Raw genomic sequence first — 24615 nt, forward strand, 5'->3', positions numbered from 1 at the left:
CAAAAAGTGCCTCACACTTACTGGAAAACATTTAATTGCTGGCGTCAAATTGAACCCAAAGTAAAAAATATGTTAGTAAAATAAAAAGGTAACAGGGGGAAAACATTGAATCGGTCAAAAATGACCCAAAGGGGGGAGGAGGTATAATTAATAAATCAAAAAAAATGACCCGAACACAAGGGTTAAAAGTGTTTCTCTTCTTTTAAAGACCCAAACTCACAGAGCTGTGTTTTCAAAGAGCTCCTACATATACAGTGCAGCGCGGTATTTAATATCGTGGATGATAAATTGTTTCTTCAGTGAAACATCAGATTAGTAAAAAAAAAGTATATTGAGACCCCATTGGTCCTGTCATCTTTAACACTGAACAGCAGCAGAACCAGTCTGACATTCAAATATGTCACGTTAACCCTCTGGAGGCTGGGGCATTTTATACATTTTACAAAATAAATTAAATTCACCGTTTAAAGTTTTTGCATGTGACACACCCCCCGTGTTATGCATCAAACATTCCAGAACAATGTTCATTGGTTTTTTCCCGAAATGTTGACACACAACGGATTGACCAATCACGGTGAAGGTTTCGTGTGACGAGTTCTTTTCCGCCGCGTCCCCCCCACGTCGCCGCCTGTTCTCCTGTACAGAGGGGAGACGGAGGGAGGAGAGGAGGAGGAGGAAACCCCTGATTCATAACAGTGTCAAACCGTACTGCTGCGTAAAAAAAAAACTTGCGTTAATTATATATATACATCTATATACATATATATATACACATACATACATATATCTAGATACATATATATATATACACACATATATACATACATATATATATACATACATACAATACACATACATATATATATATGTGTGTATATATATATATGAGAAAAGTGACCCTTCTGCTGGAGCTACATTTTTTCTTCATTAATCAGTATTTAAGAATAAAACTTACTCTCTCTGTCATCAATTCCCCCCAAATGTGTTTGGATATCTGTCGCGGCATTTATTTGAGTTCTTGTGAGAATTTCGCCTCAACCTGCTCCGCGACGCTCACGAGCCCCGGCCGCGCCCCCGCCACGCCCTCCCTCCTCCTCCACTTAGAGCGCAGTGCTCCTCGTGCCACTAAACGGGTGCACCTCCTTCTCCTCTCACCCACAGCATCACAAACAGGTCATGGCGGTGTTTGTGCCTTGACGTTGTTCGATGAAACATTAACCACGTCAATATTAGCGCCGCTGAAAAAATTACGTCACAACCGGTCCGACATTTTCTAAAAAAATTAACTAACAAAAAACTCACGAAATCCGTGATTTCAAAGCTTCGTCCAGCTCTGTACTCACGTTAGTCATGTTTAGAGAAGAGAGGGAGGGAGAGGTGTACAGGCAGGCATCTTCTGTGTGTAAATGCTATTTAGACAATTTCAAAAGTATGTTGAATTTATTAATTCATTTTATAAATGTCACAAGAATTCACAGCTAGAAAATAACAACTAAACTATGCTAGCTCTCGGTGTCATGCTATCCATGTGCCACATTGTTATATGTGGTACGTTTCTCTTTGTTTTGTCTGTTCCAGTTTTACAAAGATCAATCTTGTATGAGTAATTGCAGAGGCTGAAAAGAGTAAACGCAAGAAAAAACACTTGTAATAACTACTTACTAACCCAGAGTGAGGTCATGCCGGGAAATATCAGACTGAGGATTTATAACGTTTTACTGAAGTCTGATATTTCCCAGCATGACCTCACTCTGGGTTAGTAAGTAGTTATTACAAGTGTTGTTTTTTCTTGCATTTACTCTTTTCAGCCGAGTGGTCGAGGTTAGTAAGTTGTTTATTATATGGCATTTTTTCGCTCCTATTGTTTTGTAAATAAAAACAAATTGTAAGATGTCATTTTGGTCAGCTCTCATGTCTTCTCACGAAACAATGTGTTTCAAGTGTTTCGTAGCAAACAATTACTTGCTCACTTCAATAGAAAATTTATTTTGCCAATGGGTGCCCTTTTTTTGGGGTTTGAGCACCTTCCCCCCAAAATGTCTGTGCACGTGCCTGTATATATATATATATTTAATGAGCATCGTTGAAGGGCGCATGAGATCGATGGCAAAGTCCTTGAACTTATCGGTGTTACATCTGAGAGCTGGTTGGCTACAGACCGCAAGGTTTGTATTGAACAGAATAGAGAGTAGAGTTTATATGCATTGTATATTGCCGTCTGTGTGCTGTGAAACAAGATACACACATACACACACACACTGACGCACACACACTTCTGCTGAACCAGGGTTTTTCCTGCATAGAGAACATTTGGGCGCGCGCCTACGCCGTTTTCCCGTGCTTCTTTCCGGTGCCTGAGCCGATTGAAATTGAAAAAAACTATTGTTGTGAACTTCTCAGGTGACTCCGCCCTGTCAGCAGGTTACGAGCCTCTCATATTTAACTTTGACAGCGGAGGCTGCGCCGTGTGTGACTACGTGAACCCGTGTGGAGCACACCAGCGTCAGGCTGGGCCGACGGGGAGACCGTCACCGGTCCCCTGAACACGTGAAGACCGATGATGACGAGCAGCCTGAACTCAGATTAGTACCGTAATGTTGATTGCAAGTCTTGCATTCATAAAAGTAGCCCAAGAAATAATAAATTAGCCAGTATAACCATGTTTAAGCTAGCTCGTAGCTAGCGCTAGCTACGAGCTACGAGCGTGACAGTCTGCTAGCAGCTGTGTTGATGTACAGCGGTTACCGGGAATATAATGACGGAGGAATGAAGACCGTGGGGCGTCACTTTGTTTCAGTGTAACTCTCGCTGTCAGAAGCAAAACTTTATTTGTCACGTGTCATCTTCAGTCCCTCTGATTGGTTGTTCTCTTTGCCCATCAAAACAGTGACAGGTTTAACCCTATAACGTCTGCACATGACAATACATATCACATATAGTGGAGAACATATATGGTGTATGTTAACAGTCTGATATCCGTTGTGTGTCAGTGCTCCATGATAACGGCTTCTACAGGGAATATGGCCAAAGAGGTTTTTAATGTCCGCAATGTGCGTTTAAAAAAAAAAGTATCGGTTCAGGCACCGTTTAGGCACCGGTATCGTTTTAAAAGTACCGGTATCGGAAAAACGATACCCATCCCTAGTTATAATGGTAGGGGAAACACTGGAGTTGATAAGCGTGTCTTCTTGTTTGATCAATACGCAACTGAGGTGCGCGAATGGACCGAGCGACCAGCTGCTGATCACTCACTCAACAGCCCGACGTGCACGAATAGATGGTGCACGCACAGCGTGCAAACAATTTTTTTGGGAGCACCGAAGACCCATTTTGACCCAGGAAAAACCCTGTGAACATGCAGTTAAAAAGCCTGTTAACAGCCCCACCCACACGGACACGGGCTAACAATAGCACACAGGAATGTTTCAGATCACTCTCACTCACACACACACACACACACACACCTGCTGATAAACTCTGTTAGATGGGCAATATGGAAACATTTGGGCTAAGCTAACATAACTGCGTCATTATTCTGCCGGGGCCAGATGAGGACACTTTAACACATAACTGAATACATATTTGGAACATGGCATGCTTACGTTATGAAAGAAGCCAACTCCAACTATATTAGAAAATTTGATTGATTTGTTAAGGAATGTACAAGTTTATCTGTCCTTTTTGTTTTCATAAGTTGGATGTTTTTAACAGGACATGATTGCCCCCCACCCCCCCACCCCTTATCTCTTGCCATTTCTGTCATATTAATTGAATGTGTTTATGTAACTTCAATCTGTACACATGACATCTATTGCTTCTGTCCATTTCGGGGAGAGGGATCTTCCTCTGTTGCTCTCCTGAAGGTTTCTTCCCTTTTTCCCCCCGAAAGGTTTCTTTCATAGTTTTCCCTGATCCGATGTGAGGTCAAATGTCACTATGTCGTTTGTGTACAGATTGTAAAGCCATCTGAAGCAAATTTGTAATTTGTAATTTTGGGCTGTAGAAAAATAAACTGAATTGAAGATAGGTTGTGTAGCACCTCAGAATCAGAACCGTTTATGCCAAGGTACGTTGAACATACGAGGGAGTCAGTTAATGGTGCTAGAATAGATAGCTATGGTAAATCACCAAATATCACATCACTCCAAGGTCTTATTAAAATAAAGACCCATTATGATTACTTATTTGTGGTGTAACGGATAACGGACCAGGAACACAGAATTTAAGTGCAATATAAAAAGTTAATTAGTTGTTAACCGCACACAATATGAACAAGAAAAAACACATTTCCAATGAGCAGCTGGATGAACTACCAATATAAATGTTGTAATTATCAACTGACATTACAACACTGACAACATGATCAGTCAGTGCAACTCATGCAAGTTCAGCTCTGTGTCATCACAAGGCCATCAAGTCATGTGACTCAAGTCAGTGTGATGGCTGTGACTAAACACTGTAAGCTTGTAGTTGGGCTCATAAGAACAGACAGTCTGAGGCAGTCTGTGAGCTGTCTGTCAGTAATCCGGCTCCTGGTCTTTGATTTGGTGATTTTCGTGCACTGACGATTTTTTCGGGACAAATTTGGTATTCATGAAAGTTTGTTCATCTGGGATTCGTTCTGAACTCAGACCGTTGGTCATTACATTCACATCAACACTACAGACATCCTCAGATTTAAATAATTATAATAATAATAAATATGAGAATCACCATTTGTGACTCCTGCATCTGTGCCTTTTCAAATTATACAATAAATACAATTGCAATCACTTTCAAGTAAACCAGATTGCTCCATCAGACAAGAAAAAAAGCTCAATGTTGAGCTTTTGTTTTGAAGAGCAACAGCAGAAAAGCCGAACTCACGGAGGTAAGACCTGGCAAGTCGCCAAGAATCTCAGCCATCGCGCTTGCGCAGGCGTAACCTGTTAGTGCCGTAACGTAAACATTTACGCTAAGGTACAGGCATTTCAACATTTATTTATTGATGACTTAGTTTTATGTCTGTGTAATTTGAACTTGTGTAATATGTGAAGTTATCCATAAATGTCGATCGACGGGTTGGCGACCACTGGTCTACGTCATGTCATTAAAAAGCTGTGAGTTGAGTTGAATACACCGAGAGAGCCATTGTTACATTGCATGGTATAACAGCCATGATGTAAAGGGGTGTGTCATTACTAAATGTTGACCTGATGAGAGTCCAAAGTTATTAGGATTCGTCCTAAGGGGAACGTCTGGACCAAAGACGATCCACTTATTAGTTGTTGAGCTATTTCTGTTTGAAGCAGAAACAACTGTCTGAGCTATCATTTTTAAAAAGAATGACAATACAAGTATCCTTTAATTTGATACCTTTTTATTCTACTTTAAAATTTAGCAAAAAAAGTCACCACAAGCTAATTATTTTCTCAGCCGTAACAAGGGGTATTACTTGTCTCCCACTAATTAGTTCTGTAGCACATCCTGTCGCGTTACAAATCTCATTGTGATGCTGTTTGATGACAACGGGTACTTACATAGAGTGGAGCGTGTTGGGGATTCAGTTTCATGACGTTGGACTCTAAAAGAAATGAAACACAAGGGGGACACAGAGGTGTGAGCATGTATTCTACTGAGGCAATATGTGGAGAAACCAAGTTAGCAGCGTCACACATACGAGAAATACTGACATTTTATTTTACCCACATGCCAATTCTACTGTGTCTCTGAAGAATCAATACATGACAAAAGGTAGACAAAACGATGGTAACAACATGCGTTTACACAATATGATTTGTGATAATTATCAGTTATGTGCATATAATTATTAGGTAGTTTAAATCCAAATAATAATAAGTTCAGCAAATAAAAAATGTTTCACTGTGATGTATTTTTTAAACCAGGAAAAGACTAAACTATACTACGATATACTAAATCTGAGACGATATTGATACATTGCACAGCACATACATTATACATACTATATACATTACTTTTACCAAGTTTCTGGTGTACGATTTATTATTTCAATAATAACTAACAAATCAGTAAATTTACATATTTAAATTCAACCGTCACACTTCATTTTTTGATCAGGCCACCGTACTGAGAACACAAGAGATGTTATTATTCTTTAATTATTCTATTTGCAACTGTCAGTGCTCAGTTTCATGCGGACACTCCTCGAAAAACACGACACGCTGGAAACTATCGCCAGGGAGCCTGTTGGACGGGTTCGATGGCGTTAATGCAACATATCGGCTCGTTCTGCTGGTGCGTCAGTGTAGCCAAACCCTTCAAGGTGTGCTGTGCACAAAACACAGATGTCAAGTTCCCACGCACTGTCGCAGGTGTTGATTTCATTCTTTAATTAAGCTTTTTGCTTTTTTATGGCCACAACATCCGATTCGTTGAAACCAAAAGAATAGTGGACTAATGTGGTGGTTTGTGGTGGATTTCAACCATCAAAGAGCTGTAAAATTGCCACAGGTTTAACAGTTCTTTTTCTTTTGTTCAGGCCCAATCCACATCAACATCGTCTGTCTCTTTCCAATGTCTTTTGTATATTCTGTCTGTCTTGGATTTGTCTTACTGTCAACGTGTTTATTGCCTCATGTTTTCATGATTACGGTATATATGCACAAAAGTAAAATATTATATTTCAACCTGACAAAATAAAGATTTTTTAATGAGGATTCACTCTCCGACAGGCCCCTAGCAGACATGTGGGCGTTAATAACGCAAATGTTCCGTATAAGTGTCCCCCAGCAAGGCGGTCACATGTCGGCATGTCCACAGGGATTATAAAACTTGTTTTTACTTCCACTTTGTGCTTTTTACAGTTTGTCATCATATTCAAAAGCTTCGCTGTAGTTAGAAATGGTTCAGTGGACCTGGAGTGTGCGCTGAAGATGGCGAGTCATCAGTCATCAAGTTTGAAGACGCGCATCTCTGTCAGCGGCAAGTGTTCAGAGCACCAGTGTTAATTACAGATGTGTCACTAAGATGAGTTGGGGGAGGAGGGTGGGGTTGGAGGGGTCAGCACCCAACTCCTCTACACATGCACTGATGTGGTCGGCCCATTCATGGGCAGGAAACAGGAAGTCGGGAAGAAAACAGAGGAGTCTTACAAGTCCCCCCCACACACTCGACAGGAGACAACAAGCCTTCCTCACAGCGCGCACACACACACACACACACATACAGACATATGTCTGTTAGGCATGAGTCTATGTGGTGTAGTTAAAAAGCTGTGAGTCGAGTTGAATACAGCGAGAGAGATATTATCACGTTGCATGGTAAAACAGCAATGACCTACTCAGAAACCATTTTGGGGGGGCAAGGAGGAGGGGGGGGATTATGACCCGTGAGCTGTGATGCACGACACCCACCTGCGCCCAAACACAAAAATGACAAAACAATAACCAGCACCGTGTTGGACCAAATATAGTTCTATGAAATTTGACTCTCTGGAGCGGGCAAAGCGTCTGAGACTGACAAGGCCGAGAGGGGAGGAAGCCGCCGCAGCACAACGTTCACACTCCATAGTGGTCAAACCACAAAGGAGTCGGGCAGCTGACGGGAGCAGAGGGTACAAATACTTTCCATTGAACTTACTGTGTGGACTTAGTCAGGCGGGCACCTCCAATGAATTATGTTGCGTAGGCCTGTTTACAATTACTATATTGACTTATTGTATAAAAATGGTTGGATAACTCGTTTAGCATTTGAAGGACTGGTGACACATTTGGTTTTGAAAACGCAGCTTGTCAATGGAAAATGTATTGCATTGCATGTAAGACGGGAAAGGTTCAGTCGGCGAAGAACGTTAAGCAGGATGCATTAAGATGACTTAACGTTTACAGCGTCGGATCCTCTTGTCCTTCTGTCTGTCTGGCTGCAGAGTTAATCCTGCTACGTAGCCCACCCGGCACCCTCATCCCTCAGCTGGGAGGGTTCATTTGGGATCACTCTGCTTACAAAGCCCACTTACAGCGAGTCAACACAGAATGGCTCACCGAGGCCGGTGCAGAGAGCGGTCGAAGCCAACAGAGGCCCCCTTAACATGCTGTCAAAAGAAATCACGGAATTCTTTTGATGAAGATGAAGCGAATCACATGCTTTGACTTTTCCACAGACCCAAACTTTAGACGGCATGAAAAGGATTTATCGTTTCTGCCTCTATATCCAGAACTCACAGTGATTGTTTTGATATTAAATTTTTTTATAAATCCCATCTGGTCTAATCATATAAGAAAAAGAGGTTTTGAACAAGAGCTGTCAGATGCGCTGTCAGACTCACAAACACAGACTGTATGTAGGAAGTGGGCAGAGTCATGCGGATGTCACCCATTGGTTTTGTGGACTGATGTTTGGAAGCCTCAAGTTCATTCCTGATTTTGCCTTCGCCATCTTGGATTAAAGTTGTTGCCATGCTGTTGTTTTTTTCCGCAGCCAAAGAACATTAGTTACCATATTTAAGATGTGGATGAGTGATATAGAGACCCTGGATAAATAATGAAAGTTTTAAGACACTTCCGCATTGGCTTTACTAGGCAGGACCGGAGGTTGGCGCCTGGCCGCAAACCACTTAAATCGGTCCAGACATGAGGACACAGCACATTAAAATGTGTACAGAGGCTGTGAAGTACCAGGAATTCTGTCCTGAGCTACAATATCTTCATGATTTATTTCCTGACCTTTCAGGCGCAATAAGAAAATGAAAAAAATGGGAGAAGCGATTCAAAAGAATTACTGCTCCAGTCTCCATCATTTTAATGCGCTACAAGTACCAGTGCGGATAAACACTTGCCCAGAGACCCTTCAGATGCAATCTGTGTCTGGATGGTATATAAATAGGTCATTAGCGATGCAAACTGTTCCAAAATGAAAGGCATGACCCCAGAAATAACTTAAACAAACTATAAACTGTTACAGGAAGCTGCTGAAATCATTACCACACATGGACCCAGACCACAGGACACAGGCCTTCTGAACTGTGTGTGTGTGTGTGTGTGTGACTGAATGTATAACTGTTATGATGCGTGCTGGCATCTGTCATGATAACAGGCCGAGGCCACTTAAGATGGCAGTGTCCATCGCCTTTGCTGATGGACAGGAGCTTGAGATAGCCTGAAGAGGAGGAGGGGGAGGAGGAGGAGGAACGTTAGGCATTGCAAGCTTCAGTGGTTTTGTCCAACAGGGCTTGTGGGTCATTGTGCGGGCTGAGAAAGGTGCGTTCATTTAGTTTATTTAGCTCAGCTGTAGAGGGTACCAGGCTTGTATTAGAAACAGGCCTTAATTTCTACCTCCCTCCGTTTCGACGAGCCCATTTGGTAATATTGTTTTTCCGTTTGAAGATAATTTATCATACAAAAAGAAAAGAAGAAGCAGCCTGCAGTTTTGTCAACGTTTTTGGTCATGTGACTGCTGGTCTCAGGCGAGTCAATCATAACTTCCCAGTGCAGAATTTTAGTTTAATTGTGTAGTTTTGGTGTGGTTTTGGGGTTCAGAGGGTCGAACATTTTATAGTACCAAAGCATTTGTCCAAGTGTGAGATAAGGTACAAAATACACAAGCAGGCTTCAGTACCACATTTGTGCTACAAAAACGCAAACACACACATGATTGTGGTGAGAGGAGCAGAGGGGGAGGGGGGGCTATGTTTCCACAACTTGTTGTAATTATGTGTTATACAACTGAATGCTGACTCTGGCTGTTCTTTTAATGGAGAAGTACAGCTAAAGGCTGGGGACTAACTCAGCTGGCCAGCAGTTATGTCTGGTATGGAAAGAATGAGACAGGGGGGGGGGGGTGGGGGGGGCAAAAAAGAAAGGGAGAGGGACGCTAGTAGCAGGACAAAGCAGAGGAAGGAGAGGCGGGGGGGCTGATGCTGATGCTGTTGCTTCTGTGCCGTCGCCGCTCACTTCCACCGGCTGCACATGCAAAGTGGCAGCCGGCCGGGGCTTTATCACAACAAGCGAGTGCATCTACAGGCATGGCTGCTTCAACGACTCCACCACAATGCAGCACACAGATAAAGCCATCAATGCACACTGATTTTATGAGTGTCTACAAAAATAGACAGTGCAGCCAAAGGAGAAGAAAAAGTGTCCGCTGTGGTACTCAGCAAACAGTTTCATCAGAAGACCAGAGGAAAGAGTGAAACTCAAAAAGCAGAGGGCCTTTTATGATATATTTTCAGATTACCAATAAGGCAAAGTGGGGCCACTCCATGGGGCCAGGAAAGCTCCAGTTCCGGACACTGCCAGGCTGCCATGATTGTGAATCCAGCCCTTAGATACGGGACCGGAGGTTTGAATTATTCTTTCAATCTAAAGGCTTTTCAAGCAAAGTCACGCGGTGCAGTGCACGGCATAACTCCAGACTGAACCAGTCCAGTTGGACACCAATTATTGGTCATGATCGCGGGTGGCAAACAAACAATGTCTTGTCAGGGGTGCGAGAACTTTGGGCATATAAGCGTATTTAGCCCACTGCTGTTTTACAGTCAACTAACTATGGCCACGGAATGACGCAGGCACATCCAACTCAGTCCCAGAGCATGCAGGGGATGTGAGGTTCATAGTCATAACGTTCAAATTCACAATTTCAACAAGGAAGTGTGTACATATCCCAGATTTCCACGTCGGCAGAGACACGCATCCACGATCAGTTCCCTAAGATCCCACCATGAGGGTGGAACGGCGTGGTTCAACAACATCCCTCAGGTGATAAATGTCAAGGAAATTGCAATTTAACTGTTTTCTCATTCCAGACTTTGGTTGTAGACCGTTAGGTCATGGGTTTGTCGCAGATTCTCCGTTGGCATCCTTACTTGGCCGGCAGGTATGTGTAGTAAAATCTTCAGTAAGCCATGTCAGGGTTTTTCCTGCATAGAGAACATTTGGGCGCGCGCCTACGCCGTTTTTCCGAGCACCTATGACAAATCCCGAGCGCCTAAGGCAAAAAAAAGTCCGCGATGGAAAAAATATATAAAAGATACAACCGGTATTACCCGGACCGAAACGCAACGCACATTTCGGTGCTTTCCGGTGCCTGAGCCGATTGAAATTGAAAAAAACCTATTGTTGTGAACTTCTCAGGTGACTCCGCCCTGTCAGCAGGTTACGAGCCTCTCATATTTAACTCTGACAGCGGAGGCTGCGCCGTGTTTGACTAGTGAGCCCGTGTGGAGCACACCAGCGTCAGGCTGGGCGCGACGGGGAGACCGTCACCGGTCCCCTGAACACGGGGAGACCGATGATGACGAGCAGCCGGAACTCAGATTAGTACCGGAACGTTGATTGCAAGTCTTGCATTCATAAAAGTAGCCCAAGAAATAATAAATTAGCCATTATAACCATGTTTAAGCTAGCTCGTAGCTAGCGCTAGCTACGAGCTACGAGCATGACAGTCTGCTCGCAGATGTGTTGATGTACAGCGGTCCCGGCTGTATACCCGGTGTTACCGGGAATATAATGACGGAGGAATGAAGACCGTGGGGCGTCACTTTGTTTCAGTGTAACTCTGGCTGTCAGAAGCAAAACTTTATTTGTCACGTGTCATCTTCAGTCCCTCTGATTGGTTGTTCTCTTTGCCCATCAAAACAGTGACAGGATTAACCCTATAAAGTCTGCACATGACAATACATATCACATCATATAATGGAGAACATATATTGTGTATGTTCACAGTCTGATATCCGTTGTGTGTCGGTGCTCCCTGATAACGGCTTCTACAGGGAATATGGCCGAAGAGGTTTTTAATGTCCTCAATGTGCGTTTAAAAAAGAAGAAGTAGCGGTTCAGGCACCGTTTAGGCACCGGTATTGTTTTAAAAGTACCGGTTTAGCACCGGTATTGGAAAAAACCCAAACGATACCCATCCCTAGTTATAATGGTAGGGGAAACACTGGAGTTGATAAGCGTGTCCTCTTGTCTGATCAATACGCAACTGTGAGGTGCGCGAATGGAACGAGCGACCAGCTGCTGATCACCCACTCAACAGTCTGACGTGCAAGAATAGATGTTTTTTTGGGAGCACCGAAGACCCATTTTGACCCAGGAAAAACCCTGCATGTCGACCTAGGTATGGTTTGTCAGCTGGTCGAGAAAGAAATGGGAGAAAATACGTCATCGACTCGAACTCCTTTCCCAGTGTGTTGCACTGCCCTATAGGGGGTGCTACAGGTAAATAGTCAAGGAGGAGACAATTAATCTTCGATTTATCTGTTCCACATGCTGGCCAGCTTACAAGCATGAATAGACTCAGCCAGTGCTATTTGGCCTACATTATGCCTCGGTTGACCATGCCCTCAAGTTATAAAACTAGTGAGTCTAGGTGCATGGTTGTCCAAAGCAAACGTCACGGACACGGTTAAAACGGTGCCTATTCATCCCTGTTCAGAATCTGGTGGGATTCAAAATGTTACTTCGCGGTACCGTTGACTTTCGGGTGCAGAAGCTGGCCATGCATATTCAACCATATCGCTGAGGCACTATATGCTGGATCCTGCTGACAGTAAGGGCAGGGCTCCAGACTGCGACCAAATGGTCGCATTTTGCGCCTAAAATTAGACACAGTGCGAGTAAATTTTTCATCAACTCGCGCATGCGCGACCAGTAAATTAGCAGATTTTGTTTGTTTTTGTTATTAAATATTTTTGTTGCTGACAAACTTGTTCTACACTTCAGCCCACTATAGTTAGCGGTAATGCCTGAATGACTGGTTTGCTAACCGACATTAACTCCAGAAGAAGAAGAAAGGAGACGAAAACCGAAGACGAAGGCTGGCCTGTGTGTGAGAGCGGGGGGGGGGGGGGGGCTAATGTGTGAAAAGAGGCGCACCGCAACGGAGACAATGCGACCGGCGAGGGCCGCAGAGTGAGAGGTCAGAGGGGATCCTCACCACCGAGCGGCGTCCCCCGAGTTGAATCTCTGGGTCGACTCAGCCGACTCTCACATGTCTGCCCCTAGAGCCTGATGCTCACGGTAAACACATTCGATTGGGAGCGCGCGAGGGTTTTGAGAAAGTTATCGGAAGGATTTAAGTGACAACATCCGGTTTTGCAAAGTTAGCGTAAAGAACCACGTGAAACAACATCCGTTTTTCAAAATAAGATGTCGACAAATCATACATGAACATATAAAAGTAAACAATGAACTGATTTTGTATCTTTAGAGATCGTTTCTGAGATTTAGCTTAACATATGCTAACATTAGAACATTTTTACTGGACCAAGGAAGAGTTTATAAAAATTAGTCAGACTTGTGTATGTTAAGAAAAGTCCTGTATACAGATTTCCCCAAGAGTTCCAGGAAATGAATAATGCAGATGTGTTCCATACATATCTGAAATCCCCTACAATAGCAATCAAACAATTGTAATGTATCAATTAGGACATTTTTCAAAGTAAAAGTCCTAAATGTTTAAAGAAATCTGTAATTTCTTTAATGTTTGAGTTGCTTTATATATGTATTTCCTCATAGTCCTCATAGCAATAATGCTACACAAAAAATAGAAGGCTTCAATCAACACCGTGATCGGTATTATCGGATCGGCAGATACTGATTTCAGTGATCGGTGATCGGCACCAAAAACCTGATCGGTGCATCTCTAGAAACCAACAAATGTTTTGATTGGCCACATCGAAGTGCAACATGCACATGCTCAAGGTATGTTTTTTCTTAAAATATGTTTAAACTCAATACAGTAACTTCTGAAGAGTTCTCTGTTGTGAATGTTTTGCAGTTCATGAAGGCAAAAAGGCATAAGATTGTATATTGTCAAATTATTTATCAGTAATACAGTAGAAATGATGGGAAAACTTTGCAAGTCGATTTATACTGTGCGCAGGGTTTTTCCTGCATAGAGAAAATTTGGGCGAGCCGAGAAGAGTTGTTAACGGGGGGAGGGGGTGCTAGTGAGGAGTGTGCTTACCCGTGTGCGCGCATCACGGCAGAGCGGCCAGCTGCTGATCACTCACTCAACATCTCGACTGCATGGATAGATGGTGCGCGCACAGCGCGCCAAAAATTTTGACCCAGGAAAACCCTGTGTGCGCCCCTAAATTTTCTGCTTGCGCCCCTAACATTTTAAGTTAGGGGCCACTGTACTCCTAGTTAAAAAAGTTAGTCTGGAGCCCTGAAGGGGTTCCACGGTGGTGCTTTTACTAGTCTATTTTCTGGTGATATATTCCCCACACGACAGCTCAGCCACCTCACTACTTCTACGACGAGTTGGTGAATTCATTTCGATTCAATAAACTTCTCCAAAGATGCGGGCCATATGTGATTTTTGGGGGGTTATCAAGGCCAGGGCATTCATTTAGAATAGGTGCTGCTACTTACGCTACCAACTAAGGCATCCCAGCTACAACTCTGCAAGGGAAGGGACATTGGTCCTCCTCTGCATTCACATCCTACATTCGGCCCGAGCTTGACACCGTACAGTAAGCCAAACATCATCGATATCCGGTATGTCATGCATGGTGGTGGTGTCCTTTGTTGCCAGGGTTTTTCCTGCATAGAGAAAATTTGGGCGCGCGCCTAAGCCGTTTTCCCGAACGCCTATGACAAATCCCGAGCGCCTAAGGCAGGCCTATTCAATTAGCGGCCCGCGGGCCGGATGCGGCCCGTTTGAGTTTAACTATGGCCCGCAAGACTGCCTGCAAATCAGTATAGCTTGGTAAGAAAAAATAAAACTGACGGACACGCCTCTTTTATGCATTGAGACATCTAACCCAGAGCCATTGAGTTTCACTGTTGCCTCAACCAAACCTGTATGGTTACATCTTTATGTTACGCACCCGTGTTGGTTGCCGGTGTTACACCCCTACTGGTTTTCAAACCTACTGGTTTCCCAGCGTGCGTGCATTGTGTTCTCTTCACATCTGCAGCGGGGCTCTGTCTCGCTCACCAGATTCGTCACACATTCACAAACATATTGCTGGAGATCTTCAAGCCACCGTTCATATCCATTTCGGCGATTACGATTGTATAAGTGAGCAGTGCATTACAGCCACGGATGAAGAAATACATTTTAGAAAAAATAAAAATAAAAAGATCGCCCCACCTGGTTTCGATCCCTTTCACGCAAAAGGAGTCTGCACTCAAAGACATGCAGTCTGTGTGCTGCGCCACCAGATATTAGTTTCATCCCAAGTCATTTATATATTGATCCATTAAGTCACATTTCTTATGTTTTCATGGGAACAGTTTAGTTGAAGGGACCTGAAACAACTGGTTACCTTGAGCGGATATTTACACTTTGAAACATGTTTATAGTGATGCTTGTTCGCAACACTTTTGCCACACAATACCGACGCATTTTCGTGTGTGACTGTTTACCTGTGGAACTATACATTACTGTTTTTAATTTGTAGCCATTATTTGATCAATATTCTGTGCGGCCCTCACACCCCCCGTGATTTTCTTATTCGGCCCACTTGCTACTGAAGTTGAATAGCCCTGGCCTAAGGGCTCGATCACACCAGACGCGCCTCTCAAAAATGCGTAGCCCGCAAAACCATTGATTCCCTATGGTACGGCGCGACTTTCAGACGCGCCTTTTAAATGCCACACGGCGCGGTTTCTTGCGTTTTTCAGGCGCGCTTAAAAGTTGAAATATTCTCAACTGTAAGCGCGAGGCGTGGAGGCACACAGCTCATCAATGTCACGCTCGGCCAAGGCAGCCAATCGAATCAAGCAGGAGGCGATTTTTCCTTCTTGTTTTCCCGAGGAGAACCTCATATTATATATTATATTCGCGGTATTTAATTACGAAGATCTTTATAATCCTAAATCTAAACACGACTCAAACTGACTCCTGCTCGGTCGGAAGTGCAACTAAAGCCTCGCCATTGAGACACAACTCATGGAATAGATGGTGGTGTTCGCCGTACTCTTTACTTTTTTTAATATTGAACCCAAAATCAATGGTTGGTTGCGCACGCAGATCCGCTCCACAGGCGCACAGCGCTGTTTTGTCCGGCACATTTTTTCCTAGACATTTTTGGTGCGGCTGCGCTTTTAAAAGTCGCGTCTGGTGTGATTGTGCCCGAAGGTAAAAAAAAGTGTTCATCACGTGCATGTCAGCCAATATGTTCTCAATAGTATGTTTCAAGTAGGCAACAGCCGAACCCTTGTTCTGTTTTGATCAATAGTAATCGAGTTGATAAGCGTGTCTTCTTGTCTGATCAATACGCAACTGTGAGGTGCGCGAATGGACAGAGTGGCCAGCTGCTGATCACTCACCCATTTGTGACATATACAGGACTGTCTCAGAAAATTAGAATATTGTGATAAAGTTCTTTATTTTCTGTAATGCAATTAAAAAAACAAAAATGTCATGCATTCTGGATTCATTACAAATCAACTGAAATATTGCAAGCCTTTTATTCTTTTAATATTGCTGATTATGGCTTACAGCTTAAGAAAACTCTAAAATCCTATCTCATAAAATTAGAATATTTCCTCAGACCAAGTAAAAAAAAAGATTTATAACAGCAAAACAAACTCAAACATTTGAAAATGTCCATTAATGCACTCAGTACTTGGTTGGGAATCCTTTTGCACGGATTACTGCATCAATGCGGCGTGGCATGGAGGCAATCAGCCTGTGGCATTGCTGAGGGTTTATGGATGCCCAGGATGCTTCAATAGCGGCCTTTAGCTCATTTGCATTGTTGGGTCTGGTGTCTTTCAGCTTCTTCTTCATAATACCCCACAAATTCTCTATGGGGTTCAGGTCAGGGAATTGGCAGGCCAATCGAGGACAGTAATGCCATGGTCAGTACACCAGTTACTGGTGGTTTTGGCACTGTGGGCAGGTGCCAGATCATGCTGGAAAATGAAATCCTCATCTCCATAGAGCTTTTCAGCAGACGGAAGCATGTAGTGCTCTAAAATCTCTTGGTACACAGCTGCATTTACTCTGGACTTGATGAAACACAGTGGACCAACACCAGCAGCTGACATGGCTCCCAAACCATCACTGACTGAAGAAGAAGCTGAAAGACACCAGACCCAACAATGCAAATGAGCTAAAGGCCGCTATTGAAGCATCCTGGGCATCCATAAACCCTCAGCAATGCCACAGGCTGATTGCCTCCATGCCACGCCGCATTGATGCAGTAATCCGTGCAAAAGGATTCCCAACCAAGTACTGAGTGCATTAATGGACATTTTCAAATGTTTGATTTTGTTTTGCTGTTATAAATCTTTTTTTTACTTGGTCTGAGGAAATATTCTAATTTTATGAGATAGGATTTTAGAGTTTTCTTAAGCTGTAAGCCATAATCAGCAATATTAAAAGAATAAAAGGCTTGCAATATTTCAGTTGATTTGTAATGAATCCAGAATGCATGACATTTTTGTTTTTTTAATTGCATTACAGAAAATAAAGAACTTTATCACAATATTCTAATTTTCTGAGACAGTCCTGTATATCTCAGTGCGTCCACCTGCATGCGGCAGCACGTTTATCCCCCACTTTTAACTGAAATGGGCTTTTCATTGATGATGGGGACATTTCAGAGCGTATGTTATCCGTCGTTGGGGTCTGGCACTGACAGTCGTGAGCGGGGTTCTTAATTAAAGGAGCTGTGTTTTGTACTCAGGAGGATCTATTTGCATACATGTGTATTTTATATATATATATATATATTTCTGTGAATAGATCCCCCAGTCAACAAACCAATGTGTGACATCACAAAGACTACGTCCATTTATATCTTCTTGAACTTGACAGGAAGCCTCAAACTGACAAAGTAATGTTGTATTCTTTGTAACAAGGATGCTTGTACCTTGACGGTTTAGTATTTGCAAAAGTTTCCTCACGTAGCCAAACGTGTTTTTGTTTTGGCTGTCAGCGGACCGGTGGGGTCAGGAAAAGAAAAAAACAATGCAACATGTGCAGTGAGCCACATGATGTAAAGGCACAGCAGGAAAAGGGCTTTTTGACTGACACCATCTTGGAGTACTCTTTCAAGTTCTGACGATACATCCACAGTTTATCCTTCATTGTAGAAATGACAGTTTGTGGTTTTGGGTGGAGTTGGAATTATTCCTTTAAGTGTAACTGTTCAAATGATGTAGCATGCGTTTTGTGCAGCTGTTGTCACAGGAAACTTGTATTTCATTCAAATGTGCATGACAAAGACAGTTATTTATTTATTATTTATTATATATATTTTTCCCTCAAGCTTGGATGTTTGTTTTGGGCCAGTACTTTTGTGATGCATCACCAGTCCCAAACCTGTGGTCCAGTTGCATACAGCCAGTGACCACAGTTTTGGGTTTTGGACTCACCTCAGCATGTAACTCAAACTGATGAGTTTCACATGGGCTGGTATCCTTTTTCAAACAAGTAATTTTGGAGCCAGGCTACCAGTTTCTTTCCAGTTGTTTTTATGCTAAGCTAGGCTCACCACGTCTTGAGATTAGCATAAATCTTCTTGTCTCACTAATGTAAGGAAGGCACGATGTTCAACTATTACTTTACAAAAAGTTAAATGAAAAGAAAAGTCTGCCACGTCAGGAACACATCCATTTGAATGGACAAACCACACCTCAGTCTGTTAAGCTGGTGACCTTTAACCTACAATGGTCGTGGGCTTCTGGAATGAGGTGTGTGTCAAAGGCCTTAACAGACATGTGACATGGCTATATATTAAACATTGTCTCTACAAAAGTGGAGGGAACTGCGCAATTTACTCAGCAAGTTTATGTTTCAAGGCTGGATTTCCTTTTTCAGCATTTATTGTCAGTGCGGTTTTCTTACTTCTGGAGCAGGAGCCGTCAAATTGTGGCCTCATCCAAGCTCTCCATGAGGATATGCTGATTAGCAACAAGAAGGAGCGCCACTCGTTTGACATTTACTGGCCCAAACAATGTTCAAGCTCTTCAAAATGGAAGGTGGAGCAAAAGGAGACCAGCAGATTTTCACGCAGTGACTCACTTGAGTCCACTGTTGTGCTCCGTTGTCAAGGCTGTGCCACTCGGCAAGTGCCGTACCAGGAGAGACGCACCCAGTAGCAGTTGTGGGTGGTCACATTACAGTAACGGCACTTCACCCGGTTATGAAACGGAACAGAATTATTGTTCATTCTGAATGTTTGCCATTTGGGTCTTCGTTTATATCTGCTACTGTATGTCAAATAAAAATGTATTTATTTCATTCAGTACATAGTTTGTATACTGATACAAACCAGGAATAGGCATTTGGTTTTTATGTACACTACCGTTCAAAAGTTTGGGATCACTTAGAAATGACTTTATTTTTCAAAGAAAAGCACTGTTTTTTCAATAAAGATAACATTAAATCAATCAGAAATACACTCTATACATTGTTAATGTGGTAAATGACTATTCTAGGTGGAAGTGTCTGGTTTCTAATGAAATATCTCCAGAGGTGTATAGAGGCCCTTTTACAGCAACTATCACTCCAGTGTTCTAATGGTACATTGTGTTTGCTAATCGCCTTAGAAGACTAATGTCTGATTAGAAAACTCGTGCAATTATGTTAGCACAGCTGAAAACAGTTATGCTGGTGATATAAGCTATACAACTGGCCTTCCTTTGAGCTTGAAGTTTGTAGAACAAAATTAATATTTCAAATATTAATCATTATTTCTAACCTTGTCAATGTCTTGACTATATTTTATATTCATTTGATAAATAAAAGTGTGATTTTTCATGGAAGACATGAAATTGTCTGGGTGATCCCAAACTTTTGAACGGTAGTGTATTTAGGTAATTAAATTAATTAAAGCACAAATTTAACGATACGGCGAATCCGATTAAGAAGCAGATAACAAAAGGCTCCTGATATAAGTAGTTGAATGGGTATTTGGAATAAATTACTTTCTTGTCTAATCTTTCTGTACAGGGCATTCCAAAGTCGAGGGACATTATTGGCAAAGGCCCAGTTTTCTTTTGTGTTCAGTCAGGAGGTTGTTACCCCGGGATCTCAGACAGGCCTTCAGCTTAGAAGGCCACATATTACAGTTGACCTTCCGACCCAGAAACACAGACGGGCCAATCGCAGTTTAACGAAGACTCCACAGACTCTTGTGCACTTGTTTCAGATGTTCTTCGTGTTCAGACTGGACTCCTGGATTAGAACTAGTCCTGGTGCAAACACTGTGTTGTAGACCCAGAGGGGAGATAAAACCCTGGACAGCTAACATTAGCAGAGCACGTTAGCACACCATTAACTAGCATTATTGACTACTGAAGGTGTACTGAATGTATATGCTGCTTCAGCATTTTTGAAAGATTGTTGCAGACCGACCCGTCTTTACAGGAACAGTGTTGTTCCTTTTACGTCATTGTCTTCTGACCTGCTGGCCAGGTGATGTGGTGGCTCACCTTTTACGCTGTTATCTGTACTATTAAGCTTTTACCTTTAAAAAAAAAAAAAAAAATGTTGTTCCCGTTATCACTGCCGACTCAGTTTGTAATATTTCTTCAGGGAGTGACAGTGTGGACTCCACGATATCTCTGACAGCTCGACGGCATAGCAGCGAATTTGTAGGTATAACGCAGCAGTTGATAAGTGATGAGACAACATTTATACCAACGCTCTGGTCAAAAAGGATAAAAAAAGGACTTGGATGCAAGAAGTACATATTATCTGTGAAGGGACAAGCAACAGTGTTTTGTAAGAAGTTTTATATGGAGCTTGGACATTGGCTTGTGGCTGCAGCGGGAACACAGATAATTGCAATAGTCATGAGGAGATGGAAAGCATGGATAATCTGAAGGGGTCACTGTTGGATCCAGAGTTTTTCTGAGTTGAGAGAGACAGGCTTGGGCCAATTACTCAACATGCTCCACCAATTTCAAATCCAAACCATGAACAACTCTGATTTGAGTTGTTCATGGTTTGTTCATGGCGCTCCCGAAAAGTCTATGAGGATTTAGGGCTCTGTCGCAGACATTTTGAGCCCTTTATGTAGCCTTTCCATAAGTCTGTATTTTTGCTAACATTGTCTAAGGGAATTACCCACAAGTCATAGCAATGTGACATTAAACATCGGGGTTACCAGTGGAAGCATGGAGACGTAAAAAAAACGTCAACATTTAAGTGGTTTTGACACAAAACGAGTAAATGGGTTATTTGAAATGACATATCAACTTTTGCGGAAAGAGCCTGGAAGATGTTCAAATCAGGGTATGAAAACTAATTGAAGATGTTCATATCAGGGTATGAAAACTAATTCCCACAATTGTACATAACGATGTGATTTAGCATATTTTTAGTATCGATACTTCATTAAAAGACTTATTGAGTGCCGTAATAATCGCGCGACACAACGAATCGATAATGAAATTCGTTGCCAACTATTTTTATAATCGATTTTTATCGATTCTTTGTTGCAGCCTTAGTGCTGTCCCATTCATATTGACACAATTTCAAGCCCTCACAGTCTCTTACACTCAACCATTTACCAGGTGACGTCAGTAAGTGCCTGAGGGTCCAGGGTCTAAGGCCTTACACTGGTATTGGGTCAAAGAGTAGAGAAGGCACTGTCTACAGTACTAGGGCATGGTGTCAGTAATAACAATATTGATATGAGCCTGTGCTTATTTCTAAATAGGCTGAAAATGCTGCATACGTACATTTGACATTGCCCCCTTACCTATAACGCTAAGTATTGGTCAATGTTCAAGGGCAAATTGTTTCATAAGCACAGCACAGAGCAGACATGGCCCAAGAAAAGGGCACATTTGTATCGTGAATCAAGTAAATACAAGTTAGCTATTGCTGCCCCTGTTCTCGCACAGCCTGAGGCAAAATCAATTTCAACCAATTAAAACTAGTTTGAACACACGGCTTAAACATGCATGAGTAGTTTATATAAATAAATATATATAGTAGTTATGTGCACAGAGGAGGTTCTCCAAAAAAAGATTTTTTAAGGACGAGATGTGAAATAGTAATTGGTTCAAATAAACCACCACCATCATTCTTGTAGGCACACTCAAGAATCTAAAGAAAGCCGAATGACAAGTTCTTAAAATTTGGTGCAACAGTACAAAAAAATCACGGCTTGAAGTTATTAAAATTAAATAATTCCTCATTGTCCATAATATTATTAACAGTTAAGACACTGCAAACTGGCATAATGTAAATAATTATAATATGCAAATTGTTAACTTCATTTAAACAAAATGCGAAAATCTACATTTTAACATGTCCCTTTTTTATTGAGCAGCAGCTAGCCACTTCCATTAGTCAACAAAACATACAGCTTGGAGCAACGATATGGAATCGCCGATCCTTTGATTGAAGGATGACCCACTGTATCACTGAGCCGTCGAAACCAAGCTACATGCTGTAGTTTAAAAGAAACATTTAGTGGATTGTTTTGGCAAAATTACAGAGGATTTACTAGCAGGCTGCCATTTTGCTTTTAGTTGGAAGCGGCGAGCAGAGAACCAGGGATGCGAGTTCCGTGGTTGTCTATGTCACCATTTGGGAACCACTTTTTTAACTAGATAAAAATAAGTTGGTGTCGTTGAAAGATTTCTAGCTGCGAGTTGGTACCGTCAGCAGCAATCTTTAATCACAGTGATAATGATGTGGCCTCACAGGACTGCTGGAAGATCTGATGAGTCATATCCTACAGGGATGCTACTAATCACACCCCTGGGGAAGTGTGTGTGTGTGTGTGTCTTTGTGTAGTTTGTGTGTGTGTTTAACAGTAATTGCATGGCATATCACTGCATCTACTGTAAACACTCTTTCTGTCAGCATAAAGGCCGCTGTGCTTGAGTGGCAGCTAAAGCCCGACCGGTGACATGTGAGCAAGACTGTCTGGAGCAGTGGCTCCCACGCTTTTATTAAAATAATCCCTGAAAAATACACACCCCTGCTCCCTGGCAACCCGACTTATCAAATGTAAACACACATGATGTACAACACCGAAAGGAACAGTACACCCATTCTTTAGTCAGTCAAAACCCGTAGAGCTTGTAGTGTGTTTTTCTTCTTCTTCTATGGAACACACCAAACTTATCCTGCTGCTTTGGCAACTGTACATCAGTAAACCTACACAACTTGTGTTGTACATGCTCATGTTTGTGATTAACGGACTTTAGTGCATTAAATGGCAAAGTGAACAAACAATTCAAACAGCAGTCCAAAACTCAAAGATTGCTTATAATCTTATAGAACAGACACAAAAGCAGAGACATTCTCACATTTGAGAAGGGTTCCCTAAAGAAAGGAAAAACAATAAAACCGTAGCTATTTAAAATAGCGCCAGTTAGGATGTAGTGCCTTCTCATGGGTATGTTAAACAGGGTGTGTGTCATTCATTTGTGGTTAGCTGATAACTTCACAGTAGAGATCTTCCAACACCACTGAAACCGCATTTGGTAAGAGAATTATGATGGTTGATTCTTATTTTAGTAATCAGGGCTTCTTAGTAGAGGTGGGGGAAAAATGTAATAGAATAGGGATATTTTGCGTGGCAATATGGCATCGATACACGGATCAATCTTTTATTATAGACCCGAATGCGAGGCGGTCACGTTGGACCCGACATTAGACTTGTTATGGGGCTAGCATGAGTAAACATCGACCCAATACACATTGTAGAAGTGAAACAGCCCAAAAGATAGGGTAGGGCCATTTAAGAAGTGGTCGAGTGGGAAGAAGTGGTTGAGTGAGACCACAGATAAAGAAGCGGTCACATTAGATCCGAATGCAAGGTGGTCACGTTAGACCCGAATGCGAGGCGGTCACGTTGGACCCGAATAAGAGGCGGTCACATTGGACCCGAATGCGAGACGGTCCCGTTAGACCTGCTTGCGAGGCGGTCACGTTGGACCCGAATGTGAGGTGGTCACGTTAGACCACCCATTGAGAAGCGGTCAAGTTAGACCAGGAATTGCGAAGTGGTCCGGCAGGCAACCAGGGGTTTTCCTGGGTCCAAATGCGCGCACGGTCTGTGTTGCCATGTCACCGGAATTAGCAGACATCTATGTATTTATTTATTTATTTATTATAAATAATGGAGGCTATGCTTGAGGAAATCATTTTGCTTCCACTTTAGATTAAAATAGATAGGCTAACAGATTGACAATAGTCCAAGCCCCATGCATGGTTCAAAGATTATCAAGGTTTACCTCTTTACATATACAGGACTGTCTCAGAAAATTAGAATATTGTGATAAAGTTCTTTATTTTCTGTAATGCAATTAAAAAAAACAAAAATGTCATGCATTCTGGATTCATTACAAATCAACTGAAATATTGCAAGCCTTTTATTCTTTTAATATTGCTGATTATGGCTTACAGTATTGAAAACTCTAAAATCCTATCTCATAAAATTAGAATATTTCCTCAGACCAAGTAAAAAAAAGATTTATAACAGCAAAACAAAATCAAACATTTGAAAATGTCCATTAATGCACTCAGTACTTGGTTGGGAATCCTTTTGCACGGATTACTGCATCAATGCGGGCGTGGCATGGAGGCAATAAGAGTGTGGCATTGCTGGTCGTTGATGCATGCCCAGGATGCTTCAAGAGCGACCTTTAGCTCATTTGCATTGTTGGGTCTGGTGTCTTTCAGCTTCTTCTTCAGTCAGTGATGGTTTGGGGAGCCATGTCAGCTGCT

General features: G+C 42.3%; 1 protein-coding gene across 1 annotated transcript in view; it reads right to left on the bottom strand.

Annotated features, from left to right (window-relative positions):
* The window catches only part of LOC130196399 (uncharacterized), a 70207-nt gene that overhangs the window by 38892 nt on the left and 6700 nt on the right, over positions 1 to 24615 (bottom strand). Inside the window, exon 2 of the mRNA XM_056418494.1 lies at positions 5520 to 5563. Coding sequence (XP_056274469.1) covers positions 5520 to 5552 — 33 coding nt within the window. The 5' untranslated portion in view covers positions 5553 to 5563. The remainder of the gene's footprint in view (positions 1 to 5519; positions 5564 to 24615) is intronic.

This window comes from Pseudoliparis swirei, chromosome 7 (assembly GCF_029220125.1).
Source record: "Pseudoliparis swirei isolate HS2019 ecotype Mariana Trench chromosome 7, NWPU_hadal_v1, whole genome shotgun sequence".
Taxonomy (NCBI): Eukaryota; Metazoa; Chordata; class Actinopteri; order Perciformes; family Liparidae; genus Pseudoliparis; species Pseudoliparis swirei.